This window comes from Haliotis cracherodii, unplaced genomic scaffold (assembly GCF_022045235.1).
Source record: "Haliotis cracherodii isolate W230 unplaced genomic scaffold, xgHalCrac1.p SCAF_20, whole genome shotgun sequence".
NCBI lineage: Eukaryota > Metazoa > Mollusca > Gastropoda > Lepetellida > Haliotidae > Haliotis > Haliotis cracherodii.
The window spans coordinates 3,354,620-3,376,408 of record NW_027266276.1 but is presented as its reverse complement, the minus strand read 5'-3'; the positions used below and the strand labels follow the sequence as shown (position 1 = coordinate 3,376,408).

The 21,789-nt window shown below is 40.4% G+C and overlaps 2 protein-coding genes across 2 annotated transcripts; one reads left to right on the top strand and one right to left on the bottom strand.

Annotated features, from left to right (window-relative positions):
* Positions 1-78: 78 nt before the first annotated feature.
* On the top strand, positions 79-7,266 carry LOC139470217 (biogenesis of lysosome-related organelles complex 1 subunit 1-like). Its single transcript, XM_071252535.1, has 5 exons — positions 79-221; positions 1,120-1,192; positions 2,444-2,576; positions 2,961-3,048; positions 3,859-7,266. Exons 1-5 carry the CDS (start codon positions 161-163, stop codon positions 3,864-3,866), a joined length of 363 nt encoding a protein of 120 aa, XP_071108636.1. The 5' UTR covers positions 79-160; the 3' UTR covers positions 3,867-7,266.
* Positions 7,267-8,967: 1,701 nt separating this feature from the next.
* Positions 8,968-16,809, bottom strand: LOC139470216 (partner of Y14 and mago-like). Its single transcript, XM_071252534.1, has 3 exons — positions 16,762-16,809; positions 14,637-14,733; positions 8,968-13,198 (listed from the first exon to the last, which is right to left on the bottom strand). Exons 1-3 carry the CDS (start codon positions 16,805-16,807, stop codon positions 12,643-12,645), a joined length of 699 nt encoding a protein of 232 aa, XP_071108635.1. The 5' UTR covers positions 16,808-16,809; the 3' UTR covers positions 8,968-12,642.
* Positions 16,810-21,789: the final 4,980 nt, after the last annotated feature.

The following is a 21,789-nucleotide window of genomic DNA, read 5'->3' as shown; positions in this document are numbered from 1 at the left end:
TTTAGAAGACACACATTATAAAATGTTTTAGAAGCTGAAAATTGTCGCTAGGAATATAGTATCGCACCATAACATACTTCCGGCTGTCTGCCAAAGGAAATCGACTACCACCCATTTCCACAACGTAAATGTGCAATTGAAAGTTATCTCAAGAGCAGTTATGCTGTCCAATCTTGTCAAACAGCATCAAACACGTCAGCAGTCCAGAAAAGAAATTCAAGGTTATGATTACGACGTACATTACCAGTCACTAGTTACATCAATTCTCACCAGTTCACTGTTCAGTGTCCGTTTGAGTCACGTTTGTCTGATTCTCACTCGTTTGTCTGATTCTCACTCTCATTCCGTCATGTGAGCTCGCAGTCCAGTGGTCAAACTTAAGCATGAAAGTCAAGGGGTACTTGTCTTCGCCTTAATGTTAAAAGTTAAAAGTGCTGGATTAAAAAGCCATAGGAGCAGTCCTCAAGGACTCAAGGACACTTTTTAATTTCTGAGTGCATGCATGTCGCTATATAAGTGTGGAAATCTTGAATGTGATTGCAGCAGGGCGTGGAGTCGTCCCACAGATGACATCCTTACCTTGTCATCTTGCTGACGGGGTTAACCTCTTTGGTCATGTGGACAAGGCGTCTGACCTCGGGTCAGAAGGTCCATGGTTCGAATCCCATCACGGGACTCGGAAATTATATGGCCGCTACATGATGTTTAACACCTTTTCACCTCTCGAGGTAAAAGGCGATTATGCTCGTCGTAAAAAGGGATCTGGTGGTCAGACTCACTGACATTGGTTGATGCATGTCATCCTATCCCAATTGCATGGGTCGAAGCTCATGATGTCAATCCCTGGATTGTCTGGTCCACAATCCATTTATTTACAGACCGCCCATATACCTGGAATATTGCTGAGTGAGGCATTAAACAACAAACAAACAATGAATGTGACCCTTGTCATGGTCCTTGGTGTGAAGGTACTGTGCACTAATGCTGATGTTTGAAGGCAGAAAGCCTGTAGGCCAGCACCGTTGAGCGATATGAATCTTGTCTGATTCTACCCATAATTCCAGTACAGAGGATCTGTGTTTTATATTTATTTAACATGTCTCTTGTGACTGTTTCTAGAAAGGAGAAAGAAGGATGCCATTGTAGCTGCAACTGCTCTGTCCCACGTCCTGGTCGATCATCTGAATGCAGGGTAAAACCAAATTATAAAACATTAGAGGCCTAGATGTAGTGATGTATGTTTTACAAGATTTTTGTTGCATACAGTTCTCATTCTCATCACAGGATAATTGTAAGGTTGATTATGGTATTTTAGTTTCAAAATTCACACTAGTCCGCTACCCATAGACTACTAAATTGTGCTGACAATTAAAGATCCATTGATGGCAGTATTCACTGACTATAGTAGCATATGAGGGCTATAATACTGACCCAGTTCTCAGTGCTTTAATTTTGCTACAAATTGGAACTGAATAATAATACTGATGGAAAATGTAAACCTAGTAAACATTAGGGCTTGGATGGGTAACTCGGGTACTCGGGTCGGGTGGGTACTGAGAAGGACCCGTGTTCCTACAGGACTACCTGGACCTGTGGTTAGTCATGTGATATATTGTTTAATGACAAAAATGATCAAGAACTATATGGTTACACTACAAGTCACTAATGTTCCCGTTTCTTTCTGACAATGCACCCATTCCTTCTGATTTTTATATGTTTCAATAACGATAAAACTTCAGTCAACTTCAGTATTTGCATGACCAGATCGTTTTATATGTGTATCTAAATACATTTTGTCCAGGGCTACGGTCAAACTATTCCTAATAGGACATTTTGTACCCATCTATTACAGCTCGTAACCAGGTAGTGTCGGATAATTGGGGGTCGGGTACTTGGGTAGTAAATTTGGACTCGTCCCAGGCCTAGTAAACATTTTATCTCGTTCAAGCAGTAGTAGTTGCAAACTGCAAGTACTAGTGAAATAAGTCCTCTGGACTAGTCTTTAAAAAGTAGACCGCCTCCGTGGTCTTGTGGTAGAGCGTCCGCCCAGAGAGCGGAAGGTCCGGGATTCAATCTCCGGACGCGTCATACAAAAAGACTTTAAAAGATGGTACTTGTTGTTACCATGTCTGGAGATCGGCATTAAGGGGCTAAAACAAGGACTGGTCAGCATGGAGTCAGTATACTGTGTCCGAGTGGGGTATTCATGTGAAACTGGGGCATGGTATCTCAGTTAGCTAGCACTATAAATCGGCATCAGTTCGGACTAGTACAAGTAGCCATACACACAGACACATATACGTGCATGCACGTCGCTATATAAGTGCAATAATCTTGGACGCGACGTTAAACCCAATTTCACCTTACCTCACCTTTAAAAAGTATACATTTGTGAGATTAAGACTGGGGAGCCTTTTGTGTTACTCCCTCCCTCATGTTGTAGTGTTGCTCAGGCATATGTAAACGAGAAGAAGCTGAATACAGAAACCAAGATCCTCCAAGAAAATGCTGCCCAGTTCTCCAAGCAGACCATGCAGTGGCTCAAACTGGTGGAAGATTTTAATACAGCATTGAAAGTGAGTTGCTCAACACAGTAACATCTCACAAACACTGTGCAGCTTGGGATTGTTAGGCAGAGTAGATCATTTCCATTGTTAAAATACCGTAACTTGGGAGTCTACCACCCCAAACTCTCTTCCCATAATTTTATTAGATTTTATTGAAGAATAATATAGGAAGCAGCATGTCTTGAATTCTGTCGGGTTTGATGTCATACAATCAACCAAATCACTGAGTCTGCCAATCTTATCATCCATGTTGTGACTCCTTCTAACAAGCATTGGTTGCAGGGGGCCTATCCTAACCAGGAATCGTCTCAATGTTACACTCAGAAAGTGGTATTGAATGATTTACTGTGAACACAATTTCTTAGGATGTTACGGATCAGTTTGCTATTTCAGGAAATCGGTGATGTTGAGAACTGGGCCAAGAGCATTGAGACGGATATGAGGACGATATCCAGTGCACTGGAATATGCATACAGGAAAAGTAAGTGAAACTGTTGCAGGATGTTCCCATCATCATCACTTCCTGGGTTTGTATGCACCAGAAAGATTTATATGTGCATCCAAATATATTTTGCCAGGGTTACGGTCAAACTTTTCCGAATTGGACAGTTTGTACCTATCTCTTGAGACCTACAGCAGGTACCCAGGGGGGTACGGGTAATATGGGTGTGGGTACCCGGGTAGTAAATTTGTACTTGTCTCAGCCCTAGTGGGAACCCTACCGTTAACTGAAATATTGCTGCTTGTGTGATACGACCTGAGAGCTCAGAGTGGTCAGAGCACTTGCTTTTCTTTCACATGTAGTATATCAACTCTTCATAGCAAAATCACACGTATAGAATTAACATGTAGTTTATTCCACCAGTGGGAAGCTCCGATGTTCATACAGTTGGCTCTCACTCTATGAAGGTTCATACGTCAATGAACTCACACAGATTGAAAGTCGATTCTTTATGGTTAAATTCAATGCACTGAAAATGTGCTGGTTGCTAGTCAAAGGGAGATAATTCAATTTCAATCTCACCTAAAAATACCAGTAATCATTTTCAAATCATGTCATATTTCTTTCAGAATACAGTTTTATTTATTACACATGTGATGTGTTTGTGGGATGTCCTGATTTTGAAGAGGTTCAACTGTAGACTGATGCCATAACGAACTTCTCCCTTCTCTTGAGTCGGACATTACACATGGTTTTGGAGTGATCCCAACAATTTGTCTGTGGCCTCAATATAACCTACAGATAACAACTGTTAAATCCATGTAACATGCATGCTGTTTTCTTCTTCAGGTGAATAGAGGACTGACGCGAGTGCTGTTTCTGTGAAATCAAACATTTTGGATAATACTCCACACTCCCGCCACTTGCGAGCCATGAGGGATGTGGACAGCCTGTTTGCTGTACAAACAACAAGACTCCTGGACAAGCCAGGCTCAATCATATCCTTTGGACTTGCTTTGTCGTGATGTCATTCTTAAACAAACAAATTTAGAGTGAATTTATTTTAATTAGATATGAAATTTCATTGTCAAAATGTCAAATGTTAAAAACGATGACTCCTTGTAGTGTCTTTTATGCCAGGCCAGACCGCTTAAAGTACATCAGAGGGGCATGCATTGCACACTACAGTCGTGCCTCGTTTATACGGACACTTGCGTCATTTCACAATTCGTCCGTATAAACGAATTTCCGTATAACTGAAACCAGCTTCTTACTGGAAGAGTTACTTCCCTTCAATTATGCAACTCATGACAGATGACGGAGCAAACAGATACATCCACTCAATCTTTATTTAAGACATACATGTTTCAAAAAATCTGTCATGGAAGTTTGAACTTTACCACATTTTGAGGTTTGAATTATAAACAATAATTCCAAATTGTCCAGAATGCCATATTTATTGAATGGGATTACATGTACAATAAACAAGCTCGTCTCAAAACGTAATTCAGTGTCACTTGGTTAATTAACTTCTCACAAATCAAAGGATTACCACCAGCGAAAGTGTATTGTCCGGGTAAGTGAGACAATTTTGTGTGCATTTCAGTGTTTTGTGTATGAAAATGACCATCCGGTTCCGGAAACTGAATTTATAAATACCGGTAAATTTATATACCGGTAGTAATTATTTCATTTGAATAAAAATCGTGCGGGAACCGAGGTTTCCAGATAACTGAAGTCCGTATAAGTGGGGCATGACTGTATATATATATATATTATATACGTTTCCTGTGTCCCATACTCTTGGTAATAACCTACGTTTGTCAGCACCCAGTCTCATTAAAATCAGATCTAAGTTCTTGCTACTGCTAAACAAAGATCTGAGAACACCCCATTACGGGTCACGTCACACTGACCTTGCAGAAACTTTGACCGACCAATGGAATGACTGACAAGAAGTCGACATTAGCCAATCAGAAAGCAGCTTTCTCGTGCTTCAGGGCACTAATTTCAAATTGGTGACTATGATTGGAAATATATTTTGACAAATCCTTGATTACAAATTGAAACCTGAACAAAAGAACATCCTGGAATGGCTAATAGATGGTCTAGATTGTATGGATTAAGCCTGTAACTATCGTTCGAAATACGCTGTGTTAAAGTTTTCGAGGTTGCATGATTAGAAATCACATTCCAACTGTCACTTTCATGATCTGGTAAGCGACGCTCTGATTAGTCGGATGAAAGGTCGTTCTGACGTGACCCCTAATGAGATCCTCAGATCTTTGTTTAGAGGTGGCGAGAACTAAGATCTGACTTTAATGAGATTGGTCAGCACCATACCATCCTTGATTATCAAAGGTAGTATGTCTCCATTTTGCTTGGATTATTACCCAGGACTCATTCTCCTCCACAGCTTCGGTGCCACCTCCAGCTCTCCCAATGTTGCACAGATTTTTTCTTGCTCAACATTTGGTTGGACGGCTATGTTTAGGGTTGTGCTATTCAATTGGGTATTTTAACAAAGCTATAGTGGGGAATAAGTCAAGGGTAGTTATCAAATAAAGAGGAGACATAGTACCCTGGATAATCGAGGATGGCACCAAATACATCCTCGTCAAAGACGCGTCTAATCTGGCATCAACCCGACAGTGAAATACCGTTCAAAGCTGTGTTAAACGAAACTCTCTTACTCCCTAAAGAAATTGTGTTATGTGCTAGCCTGCTCTCAATTTTTAATATGATACTGTTTAATAAGATCGTTAACTTATACAAAAGCGCAAATTAATTGTTAGGACTTGTGCAGTGACATTCAATCTTGTATAATAATATGCTTTTGTCAATAACATGTTGCATTTGCTGGAACTACATTTGCTGGAAGGCCAGGTCAAGTAACATTTCTGTCAAGAAAATGATGCCAACAGAAGCGTTTGGGATTGTAGACTCAAAAGGCCTTTTAGACTTTTTAGTATTTTGCAATACCACCTGCTATATACTGTTTGAGATCAAGTGTTCAACCTTGTATTGTGTCATTGCTGTGGTGTATTACAATTATAATTATCAGCATCAGTACATACTCCTAATTATTTCATTTTGGGAGTACTGGCAAGACTAAAGAGTACACTGAATGAAATTTAATGGATTATTCTTGTTTTTCATTTTAGATATGCACCACCGCACCAATCACTACACACACAATTTTGCCGAAATTAATGTTAACAATTTTGAATGAAATTTTGAATAAAATTATTAAAACAGATTGGAAACTCAAGTCCAGATATACAATGAATACTTTTTGTAACTAGGCAGTGTGATTACAGGATTAATTTGCGAACTTCAAGATGGATTTGTTGATGTAATGTCTTTTGTGTTGGGGAAAAAACATCAAAACTCAATATGGAGTGCTAATGCTCACCCTACTCTACACAGCTGTGTTTTTTTCTAAAAAAAGGTGTGTGCACTATATTCAGGAAAATACGCTGCTTGAAATCAGAATATAGTTTTGGGGAAATACGTCTTTAAATGAATGTTAGCCCGTACATGTGTGGTGTGATGCATATCTGATACATTTTTTAAATTATCCCCCCCCCACCATATCGAGCATATTTTCATACGTACACAGAGCTCCAGCTAACTTTTTGAGGAATTGCGTTTTCCAGTTTTTTCTTGTTTAGCACTGTATATATTGAAGTATCAGTCAATCATGGTTCTGTGTATAGCATGGTGAGATACTGACATGAGATTATCCCAAGATTAATTGTAACAATATATACTGCACAGGGAGCTGAGAATGAATTTGAGTCCATACTGATTCATTGACTGGGGTAATAATAATGTAAAGCATTCTCTCATTGACTAGTAAAAATACTATTTTCTGACAACATGCTCAATGGTTGTCAAGACTGGTTTGAGACCTGATAGTATTAGTAATAAAATACTACAAGCAGCAAGCCATTGTATCATCTCTTCCAGAAATGGTAGACAGCAAAATAGAAATATATCTTACCGGTAACATTCAAATACTTTATTTTTAATGAGAGAATAACCATAAGCATATGAAAAGAAATTAGGTGTTAGATCATCTACCCTTATTCTGAAAGACAGTGTTTACATGTAACATAGGGTCCACGACTCGACCCTTGCATCCCGCTTCAGTGATAATTTATTAATATTGATGTTGTGGCAATATGGAACCAGTTGGTAGATCAATTTGTGTATGTGATATTTCTTAAAATTTGTAAATAAATATATGAGAGGTATGTTGTCATGTTTCATGCGAGTTGTTTGTTTGAGATGCACATGTATTACAAATGAGCCACGAACACTACACAGTAAACAGCCTTTTGAGACAGAGACTGAAACATCAAATCGGCGGTATTACAGCATTTACACTGATGATTATACAAGAAGTTTTTCAGATGTGGATGTTATTAAGCATCTGCATCGCTGAAAGTTTCCCTCAACTTCACTTCAGTAATAACGGTGATTAAAGTGAGCGAGTGAATGTTGTTTTCACGACAGTTACCAATATTCCAGCTGTATCACGGCATTTCACAACATCAAGTCGGGGGCAGAAATCCAGTGGTTGACACCCAGTCAACCAGGTCACCATAAGTCCCACCACCTGACCCATTGGTTGCCCATGAAGATCTGGGTTAGAAAAGGTCTTCAGCAACCCATGCTTGTTGTAAGATGGGACTAACAGGATCGTGTTGATGCATGTCATTGTACCCCAATTGCGTGGATTGATGCTCATGATTTCAATCACTGGATTGCCTGGTCCAGACAAGACTATTTACAGTTCACTATCATATAGCAGGAATATTGCTGAGTGCGGCGTTTAACAACAACAAAACAAACAAAAATCTTTCCCCGTGGTCATCTTACGATGTGAGAGCTCACATGGATCTTGACACGGCTAAGGGACACAGATCGCCACTCTCAATGCCCCTTACACCACAGGGCGCTAGTTGAGATAAATAAATACAGTTGAACCTTGTTGAGTTATCTGGTCCAAGGCAACCGAGACAACCGACAAAGTGAAATTCCTGAATCCAAACTCAAGTTTTGAGAGATTACATGTAATCTCGACTTGGTTTCATATGACGATTAATAGGTTATAATAGACTTGAATAAAAGATTCACTAATACAATCGACCCGTGAAGATTCGGGGTAGAATAGATCATCAGCAACCCAAGCCTGCTGTAAAAGGTGACTTTGCTTGACGTAAGAGGCGTCTAACGGGATCGGGTGGTCAGGCTCGCTGACTTGGTTGATGCATGTCATCGATCCCAATTGCATGGATGGAAGCTCATGATGTCAATCACTGGATTGTCTGGACCAGACTCGAATATTTACTGACTGCCGTCATATACCTGGAATATTGATGAGTGCGGCGTTATACAACAGACAGACAGACAGACTAACACAATCATGATCCGTCCTGTGTTGGAGTCATCAGGGCAGTGTTATTCTTAATTTGGATACATGTACTTGGGACTCCTAAATGAGTTTGAGTGAGTGAGTATGGTTTTACGCCGCTTTTAGCAATATTCCAGCAATATCACGGTGGGGTACACCAGAAATGGGCTTCACACATTGTACCCATGTCGGGATTCGAACCCGGGTCTTCGGCGTGACGAGCGAACGCTTTAACCACTAGGCTACCCGACCGCCCCTAAATGAGTTTGAGAAAACCAGGAATTTGACTCACTCAGTTCATCAGATCGGAGTATAAATGATGATAAATACAGAAGGAACTTGCCTGGACTGGAAGGTGAGTTCAAGACGACTGGAAATTCGACACATTCAAGTTCAACACGAGGTGTGACACAATAACCTTTTCGGAAACAACATTGCAGCAGATCATGCAAGGGAAGCAACTCTTCACAGCTAAGCGTGGCATCTGTACCCAGCCAGGATACATAATTTTTTTTAGATAAAACAGAAAACAGAGGTTGCAAAAATGTTTTATTTCTTCTTAATTCATGATTGACAGTTTGTGTCTTGGATGGTTTTAATGAATGAGGACCAACATGACTGCAACAGATCAAAGAATGAAACCACTTTTCTCTGGCAACATGAATTCTGGAGCTTTCAATGTGTTAACTACAAGACAGACTGACAGACAGTAGGACAACGTACTCTATAGCTGAAATACCTATCCTACTTAATGGACTACTTTTGACAATATCTATATAACAAAACCAAATCTCATCATTCAAATAACAAAATGGAACATTGATATGATAATCATATATCAAGCAGAAAACATGAGTTTATATAACGTACGTATGTCTTCCTGCACATTCAGCTGGTTTGGATATTCCCCCCACCCCTCCCGTCATGTACCTATGCTTCACGATTTCCACTTCATATTTTGTAAACGTTCTTTATTTCTTGTTTAACGCCGCACTCAGCAATATTCCAGCTATATGACAGCAGTCTGTAAATAATCAAGTCTGTACCAGAGAATCCAGTGATAGACATCATGAGCTTCGACCCATGCAAGTGGGATACGATGACATGCATTAACCAAGTCAGCGAGCCTGACCACCCGATCCCGTTAGCATAGTCACCTTTTACGGCAAGCATAGCTGCCTTTCAGGGCAAGCATGGGTTGCTGAAGAACACTACATTGGACATGGGAATCTTTTGCCTCGTATCTCATATATTTATCAGTTTGCATTGTTTCCATGGTTACAGGATGCAACGCTACATTGACCAATGAGCTACCTGTACTTGGACAGAAGTAACACTGAATTGGTCCGTACGGTTGCACTGAAAACAAGGGACATGTTGAAACCCATTGTTTTCGCCACACTGACATTTTCACATATATGTTATCAGTTGGCATGAAACATGAGTAAGTTTAAAAGGAGGAGAATTTATGGATGTCAACTTCTTTATTATTTAGAGTGAGTGAGTGAGTTGGGTTTAACGCCGCTTTTAACAGTATTCCAGTTATATCACGGCGTGTCAGCTTAATGTGGGAGGAAAACCCCAAGTGATGCAGGTCTTAGACATTTACCACTTCGGTGAAACCCACGAGCACGGGTATGGTGCTGACAAACCTAGAAACATAATCGGGGCGAACCTGGATTCGAACCCACAATCATAGGTTTCTGGCGTGCCCAAGGGACGCAACTCTACACAGCGAATCACGGCGCCTTAGACAACTGGGCCACCCATGCTCCCTTATTATTTAGAGGTTAACCATTTTTCAGTGTATATATACTTACTTCTTCATCAGGCTAATAAATGCCATCAAGCATTTTTTCACCTAAAGATGAGTATACTCCGAATCTGTTCCTAATAAAAAAGATGACATCCATAAATTCTGTTCCCGATGTGTTTCTAAAATGCCATTCAAAGACTTGATGAGTAAGTTTCTTGTCTGTGTCAACTCCTGGGCCCACTTGCATAAAGCGATCTTAGCGCTACGACTATTGTAAGCCTATGTTAAAGTATGGGCGTTACGATCATCTTAGCCCTAAGATTGCTTTGTGCAAGTAGGCCCAGGTATCTCACAGTCGATGAAGCCACAGTGAACCCAGGTGATCAGTAAGCAAGTCATACTTCATTACAACATCTTTACAACTTGTTCATTAAGAACACCCTCTTTCCAACATGAGCTACCCAGGAGGCGACTCCCAGATGATCAGTGTCCAGAGACCCACAGTTTCCCGGTATTGTACACTGTTGACACTGTGGGCAGAAATATCAGGAAATGCAGTGTGTGTTTATTAATTTCAAAATACACATCAAGGAAAATGTTGGTAACTATGGCAACCAACTGCTAAACCATACTGGGGACCACCACTTAAATGAGATGAAGAATATTTTTCTGTTTAAGAACTGAGTTAATTGTACAAAAATGATCTTTGAAGACTGGACTGGACTGAAGACTGGACAAAGGGGATATACCGTAAATCTTGAAATAAACGCGTCTCTAAATATTTACGACTGCTGACCCTACACCAAAAATGAGACTTAATATCAATGCGACTCCCCCCACCCCATCCTCAGGGGAATGATACATATCCTAACCTTAATCCAAGCAACAAGCAGTTTATATGTTTATTCTGCTGACTGGCATTAAGGATGTTCAAAGGCAATAATAAAAAAACTACCGTATTTGACGTAATAAGCGCCCAGGGCGGTCAAAAATAGAAATAGGGGGCTCTTATTAGAATATTATTTTGTCAAAAAAAAACCAGAGTTGAAAGATTAATTCCGTGGTTTATGCTGACAGCCTGAAATGTTTATATACGAGAGAGATATTTTTCCAGAATTTAATTGCCCATAATTAAGGGTGTATATATCACACGAGTGCGTATTATACGCGAATAAATAAGTATTGTGTACATTGATCAATCGGAAAGGGTGCTAATTGGGATTGTTCACGAGCCAATATATTAGCAAACATCGCTGTGGGCACTTATTATGCCAATGATGACTAGTTTGAAACTCTTGACCCGAGCAGTGGCAACTCTGAGATGTCTATTGTGTAATTCCTATTCTTTAATTGACATTGTTATGTACTTGCTCCAACTGCTGCTCAATAAACCGTGTTTGTGAATATATTCAAGTTGGTATTTCAGCTATCCAAAGTGTGCTGTGTGCTGTCTTATTGTTGATAGTCACTTTGGAGACATGAATGTGAAGTTTCATAAATGTGAACAAAGACCATTCACATTTTTCGCATTTAATTCATGCTCACGTTAATTTCAAGATTTACAGTAACCATTTACCAAGTATTATATTTTTGAGTGAGTTTGGTATGACACCGCTTTGAACAGTATTTCAGTTATATGACGGCATGTCAACTTGATGTGTGGGAGGAAAGCCTGAAGTGATGTATGTCTCGGGCGTCTACCACTTTAGGAAACCCATGAGCACGCAACCCTGCACAGTGCCATAGACAACTGGGCCACCAGTGTCCCGCTTCTAGTTTTGAGATCACAGGAGTTGTTTGTGTCATATTTAGCCAATCTCATTAAAATCAGATCTTCATCTGATATAACCTCTTATGGAGGGTTTAACAGATGCTGATGGAGAGGAATCGGAGTAAAGGAACTGATTTTAATGACATTGCATATTTAGTTGTCTATCCAATGAAGCACCCTGGTAATTGTCAACAATGTTATGTCTGTGCAGGTCCCAGTTAACCATTGATATACATGCCATATATATCTATAGTTACTATGTTTAAGAAATGCTAGCCTGTGAAACAATTAAATTATTTCTTAAACTGATATGCCTCTTAATTAACAGCATTAAAGTCATAACCCCACTGTGATTTTATTCGTAATAAAAGACATACTACCAAGTAGCAGAACACAGGTAGTTGTGCTTTGACTCATCTTTACAAGACCTACATTATTAATTTCGTTATTTATTTCTGACAGTTCTTTCAACAGATCATTTATTGATTTTTAAATGTTATTCTTATTTCAACTTGGACCAAATGGTTGTATATTTTTTCAACTCAATAATCAAGAAATAAGCAGGGTCATGAGACTGATCAGCTTGTAGCTTTGATTGTCATTATCCAAACCCTTATTGTAATAATCCAAATTCTATTTGTCCTAATCCTATCTTGACCGTTTCCCTTCAGCAGCGACTGGTTGTCATGACGCCGCCTCCAGTGCCCTGAGCTCCTCTTCAAGTATTTCTTTCCTTGTCAGCTTCTCTTTCTGTTCTGGACTCAGCTCCGTGCCACCTTTGGCCTTGACCTCAAGCTCTTGGATTTGTTTCAGCTTCTTCTTCAGGTTCCTGATCTTCTTCACTGTGTCTGTAGCAGTACTGGACTGTTCTGTCGCAGGCGCTGACTCCACTTGGACCTTATTGTCTTGTTGTCCGGTTTTCGTTGTGGACTTCTCTGATTTTTTGCTAGGTTTGGAACTGGATTTAGAGTCTTTCTCTTTCGGCGTTTCATCTGAGTTGGAGGGAGAACTTGGAGCAATATGAATGTCTTCTACACAGTTCAAAACTTCATCAACTTTCTGCTGTTCCAACATTTTTTTTCGTTCTCGTTTTTTGGCATTTTTCTTGGCTGCTTTGGACATTGGAGCTTGTGGCAGTTCGCCATCCTTGGCATGCTGATGCTTCTCCACATCATCTGGGCACAGGCCTATTGGATGGTCTGGGCGACTCTTCATCCACTGGACCCCCTTGTTCTCATACCTACAACATAATCCAAGGTTGTAATGTGGGCAAAACATAGAGAAATTCCCATCCAAAATAGGCGATGACTGCCGAGCAATGATATGACATTCTTGGAAATCAAATGAAGCGAGCCATATGTGGCCAACCTGTTATCCATATGTCCATGCCTTGACCCCAAAATCATAATCCAGAATTTTCTGGACTTGAAAACAGACATACCCACTTAAATCCTTGAAAACATTGGCATGATTACCCTTCCTGTGTGTTGGTATGGATGTGTATGTGTGTATGTGTGGTGTGTGTGTGTGAATGTGTGTGGTGTGTGTGTGAATGTGTGTGGTGTGTGTGTGTGTGTTGGTATGGATGTGTATGTGTGGTGTGTGTGTGTGTGTGTGTGTGTGTGTGTGTGTGTGTGTGTGTGTGAATGTGTTCATGGTGTGTGTTGGTGTGGATGTGTGTGTATGTCTGTGTGTGTGTGGGTATGGATGTGTATGTGTGGTGTGTGTGTGTGTGAATGTGTTCATGGTGTGTGTTGGTGTGGATGTGTGTATGTCTGTGTGTGTGTGGGGGTATGGATGTGTATGTGTGGTGTGTGTGTGTGTGTGTGAATGTGTTCATGGTGTGTGTTTGTGTGTGTGTGTCTGTGTGTGGGTGGGTATGGATGTGTATGTGTGTGCATTGTGTGTGTGTTGGTGTGGACGTGTGTGTGTGTGCATTGTGTGTGTGTGTTGGTGTGGATGTGTGTGTGTGTGCATTGTGTGTGTGTGTTGGTGTGGATGTGTATGTGTCCCTGTGTGCGTGTGCGTGTGCATGTGGCTGCTTGTACTAGTTAGTGAGCGAGTGAGTGAGTATGGTTTTATGCCGCTTTTAGCAATATTCCAGCAATATCATGACGGGGGACACGAGAAATGGGCTTCACACAATGTCCCATGTCGGGAATTGAACCCTGGTCTTCGACATGACAAGCGAAGACGCTTGTACTGGTTAAGACTAATGCAGGGTTAATAGTGCTAGCTCACTGAGAAACCATGCTGCAGTTTAACTAAGATACACTACTCAGCCAGTATACAAACTCTGAACTGACCAGTCCTTGTTTTATCCCCTTAATGCTGAGTGCCAGGCACTGTAACACCAAGTACCATCTTTTTTACTTTCTTTTAACATGAGGCTGGGAACTGAACCAGATTGATGTTTTATTCTCTGGACAACGGAAGAGGTATCTAGCAATATTGTTTGTTTGTTGTTTAATGCCGCACTCAGCATTATTACAGCTATATGACAGCGGTCTGTATATAATCAAGTCTGGACCAGACAATCCAGTGATTGACATTATGAGCATCAATCTAAACAACTGGGATACAATGGCATGCATCAACCAAGTCAGCCAGTCTGGTCACCCAATCCTTATCTAGCAGTAGATGACACAAACACTGATACAGTGGCTGGACCAACTCACACTGGTACTTCCTCCTGCGGAACATATCCTTCCTTCACTCTCCTGGGCTTCCTCCAGGATCCATCAGGTCGTCGACTCCCAGGGATCAACAACTCTCCTGGAACCACAAACACACAAACCAGGGGTTATAAGTGAGAGGGAAACTCTTTCATCATGTTTATCTTTAGAGAAAGACAACATATGTATAATATTAAGATTGATTCCATGACAATGAATGGTTTTTCAACAGTTTATTTTCCAACACTGCCAGTACTCACAGACAGTTGCTAGTACAGGGTCTACTCATTTCACAGTAAGGCCTGTCAACAGATACTCTTGTTTCTTAGACTATTTAAAAACTGACTGGACAGGTGAGGTGGTGAGGTCATAAATAAAATACATGTCATGCCAGGTCTTGAGATATAATTTAAATTTTGCAAAACAAAAAAAAGAGTGAGTGAGTGAGTGAGTATGGTTTTACGCCGCTTTTAGCAATATTCCAGCAATATCACAGCGGGGGACACCAGAAATGGGCTTCACACATTGTACCCATGTCGGGAATGGAACCCGGGTCTTTGGCGTGACGAACGAACGCTTTAACCACTAGGCTATCCGACCGCCCACCAAAAAAAAAAAAAAAAAAAAAAAAAAGAAGAAAAAGGCAATATGGCATGGGTTGTTATTGACAACATACTTGACCATTACCCTTCATGTATACCACTAAAAAGAAGTTTAGGACAAATCAATACTTTCATATTACTATAGCTAAAATGTCATAGCATGACCCAGTTCTCTGATATTACTGTAGTTGGGTAAGAGCAAAATGGCACTGAATGAAAACAGCACACATTCGCAAGAAAGGAACCTTGCCTAAAGTGAAAATGGCTGCTTTTGCCAGACGAAAACTGCACCTTATTTTTTATCACCTTGGTCTGTTTTCATGAACAAGAACAAAGAAAAGAAATTATACTCACATGTTCACTTGCAACAACAAATAATTGTGAAATTTCGCCTGTTAAAACATTTTTATACTAGAAATTACCCTCTACTCCAGTTTACTTGCTGACTCTGATTGGGAGGTACAACTAAACTTATTGTGAAAACATTACATGCTTTGAAGTTTTAAGTACCTTTATTTGTGGCATGAATCTTTCTATAGCTCGGTATAGGGAAATTAACAGGGAATGAAGAAGACTTCCCCTCGGCCTTCCATTGTGCGAGATGTGTAGGCCCCATTACAGAAGAGGTGATTGATTACATGAACTTTGACATAAGATTATGACCAGAAGACACAGGAGAAAACTGGACAGATGAACATGTCAGTCATCAACATTTCATCATTAACCTCAGGCTTAGATTATGAAAATGACCATAACAGGTAACTATTTTATTTCAGAGTATTTGCTAAAAAAATATAGATCTAGTAGATCTATAGCTATTTGCAACATAAAAAAGAAAACTGTAAAAGTAAAGACTCGTAACATAAATGTTATGGTATTTGTTTTTTCGTTCATGGACCAGTGTTGTAAAACGCTGTGGAATGTGTCAATCTATGAGACATTGACAAATGACATAAAGAATAAATTAATATCACCAAGGAATAAAGAGTAAATACAACTACATAAATCGTTCTCATCATTATTAAAGGTACGTTCTCGCTCGACAATCAGTAACCATTTTCCTGCGGTGCCGTTTTCGCTATAACCCCACTATAAAATCATCACAGAATAGGGTGATGTCATGACAGATTAACTGTATTAATAACATTAATATGAAAGAATGGGGTGGTCCTAACTTTGTTTGATAAAACCTGTGATGGCATGTACACATCTTCACAAACGATAACGGCGTCACAGAGTGTACGTGTACGACTTCTGACCATCAACAATACCACAAACATAACAATATTTCAGTATATCGTCGAGCAAACAAAAGGAAGCAGAGGTGCCTTTCTGATGTCACTTTCCAACTTTCCAACAGAAAAAAAATCTTGACATGTGCTAGTATGGCTTCGACTGTTCTCACTCCAAACATGCTGCCAATAAACAGCTGATGATACCATTCATACTAGTTATCTTTAAGAAAGGTTTTGTGTATAATGTATCACACAATAAATCTCTTTGTAAATGCTAAAAGTCGAAATAACCTGTTTGTTCATCACGAACAACCCCAGAGCGCTCAGGCACAGCCATATTGTATTGACTTAAGGGAAATAACCCGTGGATAACGTTTTAATGCAGACCGCAAGAAAGGGTTGATATTACTTGGTTCACTTTTCTTTTATGAAAAAAAATCCCTTTGAACTATTACAAACTGAACTACTCTGCTACTACTACTACTACTACTACTACTACTACTACTACTACTACTACTACTACTACTACTACAACAACTACTACTACTACTACTACTACTACTACTACTATTTTCTACTACTACTACTACTATTTTCTACTACTACTACTCGTTACTACTACTACTCGTTACTACTACTACTCGTTACTACTACTACTACTACTACTACTACTACTACTACTACTACTACTACTACTACTACACTGGACTCCCTTTCCTCAGGAGGATGGTCTTAAGGAGCGATAGAGTGCATGGTCTGGCTCGGCTGATTGGGTGTCATCGTACCCGACGGCGTTATACGTTGCTCATACCATCAATCACTGGGTTGTCTGGTCCACATTCGATTATTTATACAGCTCATCTTTATATAGATGCAATGTTCCAGAGTGCGGCTTTTTAGGTAAGGTGATACTGAGGTGAACGTTGCTTTCAGGATTATTGCACTTTAATATATATCGCGGAACATACCATGCCGCAGTTAAAAATGTACACCCCACACAGACACTATATGTTAACTTCGAGCGTATCATACCTTTACGTCATCTTACTTGCTATATATATCTATGTCAGATACAGAGAGATATAGTTTCAATGATGTTATAGGGGGTACTCTGATTTGTTACAATTATATTGAGGTGCATTGTAAGGGTCAGTTCCATTGCTATTAGTTTGTAAGACTATTAAGACTGTCTGCCTCCGCGGTCTGGTGGACACAGCGTCTGCGCGTAGACAGAAGGTCGGTGGTTCGATCCCTGTCCGTGTTATATTATCAGACAGTCTTAATAGTCTTTTTCGTCACGTTTCGGAAACCGTTTATTATTTCATAACGAAACTCACATGCATCCAACACATGCTGAACTGGTGCCTTTTCATGTTTTGGTATTTCTGAAACACACACGCACGGACAGACACACACACAGACACACACAGACACACACACACATAGCTGATATATGTATAGCTCATCTTGATATACAGTGTAGCTGATATATCCATAGCTTCTCTTGATACACAGTGTGGTTGATATATGTATAGCTCCAGTAGCTAGGGTGTGGCTGATATATGTATAGCTCCAGTAGCTAGGATGTGGCTGATATATGTATATTACCAGTAGCTAGGGTGTGGCTGATATATGTATAGCTCCAGTGGCTAGGGTGTGGCTGATATATGTATAGCCCCAGTAGCTAGGGTGTGGCTGATATATGTATATTACCAGTAGCTAGGGTGTGGTTGATATATGTATAGCTCCAGTAGCTAGGATATGGTTGATATATGTATAGCTCCAGTAGCTAGAGTGTGGCTGATATATGTATAGCTCCAGTAGCTAGGGTGTGGTTGATATATGTATAGCTCCAGTAGCTAGGGTGTGGTTGATATATGTATAGCTCCAGTAGCTAGGGTGTGGTTGATATATGTATAGCTCCAGTAGCTAGAGTGTGGCTGATAGATGTATAGCTCCAGTAGCTAGGGTGTGGTTGATATATGTATAGCTCCAGTAGCTAGGGTGTGGCTGATATATGTATAGCTCCAGTAGCTAGGGTGTGGTTGATATATGTATATTACCAGTAGCTAGAGTGTGGTTGATATATGTATATTACCAGTAGCTAGGGTGTGGTTGATATATGTATAGCTCCAGTAGCTAGGGTGTGGTTGATATATGTATATTACCAGTAGCTAGGGTGTGGCTGATATATGTATAGCTCCAGTAGCTAGGGTGTGGTTGATATATGTATAGCTCCAGTAGCTAGGGTGTGGTTGATATATGTATAGCTCCAGTAGCTAGAGTGTGGTTGATATATGTATAGCTCCAGTAGCTAGGGTGTGGTTGATATATGTATAGCTCCAGTAGCTAGGGTGTGGCTGATATATGTATAGCTCCAGTAGCTAGAGTGTGGCTGATAGATGTATAGCTCCAGTAGCTAGGGTGTGGTTGATATATGTATAGCTCCAGTGGCTAGGGTGTGGCTGATAGATGTATAGCTCCAGTAGCTAGGGTGTGGTTGATATATGTATAGCTCCAGTAGCTAGAGTGTGGCTGATATATGTATATTACCAGTAGCTAGGGTGTGGTTGATATATGTATATTACCAGTAGCTAGGGTGTGGTTGATATATGTATAGCTCCAGTAGCTAGGGTGTGGCTGATATATGTATAGCTCCAGTAGCTAGGGTGTGGTTGATAGATGTATAGCTCCAGTAGCTAGGGTGTGGTTGATATATGTATATTACCAGTAGCTAGGATGTGGTTGATATATGTATAGCTCCAGTAGCTAGGGTGTGGTTGATATATGTATATTACCAGTAGCTAGGGTGTGGTTGATATATGTATAGCTCCAGTAGCTAGGGTGTGGCTGATAGATGTATAGCTCCAGTAGCTAGGGTGTGGTTGATATATGTATAGCTCCAGTAGCTAGGGTGTGGCTGATAGATGTATAGCTCCAGTAGCTAGGGTGTGGTTGATATATGTATAGCTCCAGTAGCTAGGGTGTGGCTGATAGATGTATAGCTCCAGTAGCTAGGGTGTGGCTGATAGATGTATAGCTCCAGTAGCTAGGGTGTGGTTGATATATGTATAGCTCCAGTAGCTAGAGTGTGGCTGATAGATGTATAGCTCCAGTAGCTAGGGTGTGGCTGATAGATGTATAGCTCCAGTAGCTAGGGTGTGGCTGATATATGTATAGCTCCAGTAGCTAGGGTGTGGCTGATATATGTATATTACCAGTAGCTAGGGTGTGGCTGATATATGTATAGCTCCAGTAGCTAGGGTGTGGCTGATATATGTATATTACCAGTAGCTAGGGTGTGGCTGATATATGTATATTACCAGTAGCTAGGGTGTGGTTGATATATGTATAGCTCCAGTAGCTAGGGTGTGGTTGATATATGTATAGCTCCAGTAGCTAGAGTGTGGCTGATATATGTATAGCTCCAGTAGCTAGGGTGTGACTGATATATGTATATTACCAGTAGCTAGGGTGTGGTTGATATATGTATAGCTACAGTAGCTAGGGTGTGGCTGATATATGCTAGCTCCAGTAGCTAGGGTGTGGTTGATATATGTATAGCTCCAGTAGCTAGAGTGTGGCTGATATATGTATAGCTCCAGTAGCTAGGGTGTGGCTGATATATGTATATTACCAGTAGCTAGGGTGTGGTTGATATATGTATAGCTCCAGTAGCTAGAGTGTGGCTGATATATGTATAGCTACAGTAGCTAGGGTGTGGCTGATATATGTATATTACCAGTAGCTAGAGTGTGGTTGATATATGTATAGCTCCAGTAGCTAGAGTGTGGCTGATATATGTATAGCTCCAGTAGCTAGGGTGTGGCTGATATATGTATATTACCAGTAGCTAGGGTGTGGTTGATATATGTATAGCTCCAGTAGCTAGAGTGTGGCTGATATATGTATAGCTCCAGTAGCTAGGGTGTGGCTGATATATGTATATTACCAGTAGCTAGGGTGTGGTTGATATATGTATATTACCAGTAGCTAGGGTGTGGCTGATATATGTATATTACCAGTAGCTAGGATGTGGTTGATATATGTATAGCTCCAGTAGATAGGGTGTGGCTGATATATGTATATCACCAGTAGCTAGGGTGTGGCTGATATATGTATAGCTCCAGTAGCTAGGGTGTGGCTGATATATGTATAGCTCCAGTGCATCATGTAGCTTCGAGAAACATATGCGTTATGTCAGCTAATGTGTTTTGAATTGGTAATGAAGAGAGATAATTTGTTTTCAAATAACTGTACAATATTGTCGAGTTCCCTGTCTGGCGATGACATTGCTCGACACTGTATATCGCCTGAGTCACTGTGTGTGTCATAACTCTCAGCTTCCGATGCGGCAGAGCTCTCATGTTCAGGACGCTGACTGTCTCGTCTTGAGTGGCACAAGGGTTGAGTGGAAGTGAGACGCCTGTCTCAACTTGCCGGGGAAAACCATCTGCACTTCCGCTTGATTAGTCTGTCACTGACTTTGTTTACTGAGCTCTGATTCAAGTTTACTAGAAGTGAGAGTGAGTGAGTATGGCTTTAACGCCGCTTTAAGAAATATTCCAGAAATATTGTAACCATGTTGGGAATCAAACCTTGATCTTCAGAGCGACGGGTGAGCGCTTTCTAATAATAACCTTCCTAATATTGTTGAGAACACTGGGCGAAATACCTCGGGTTATTTCTCATATGCAACTTGGGGATGGAAAGAATGGATCACCAGTAACCCCTATGCCTGTCGTACAAGGCGACCAAAAAGATAGGCTGGTCAAGCTCAGTGACTTGGTTGATTGTGTACCTTGACGGCGTGGATCGTTGCTCATTATATCAATCACTGGTTGGTCTGCAACTGGAATATTGGTTAAACTACAAGCAAACAAAACAAATTTTGAAATAAATACAAATACTTTCAGAGGAATACTTGATGGGGTTATATAAGACTTGCACAAGTCTCTAAGTCAATAATTATTAGTTTAAATCATTATCGCTAGATACTGTCCACATATCAAGACTTGCCTATTGGGAGGATAGAATGACCACACATCCATAGACTTTTCTTTCTGAACAACCTTGGAGCAAGGCTGGGGATTTTCATTTTTCTTTGTAGAAGTGTTTTGAAATTGTCCCCGGCGTAAGCACTATAATTGAAGTTAATCGAGGTCAAAGGGTTTACTTCCGCCGGGTCACAGGCAATCGGGCGACTGTGTGTTTATTTTTCGCCGAACACCACGAATGGATATAATTCTAGATAAACCAACCTGAGTTGTGCCTTTCAAGTCTACACAGGGTGTGTTAGCTCTGGCTACGACCGCAATC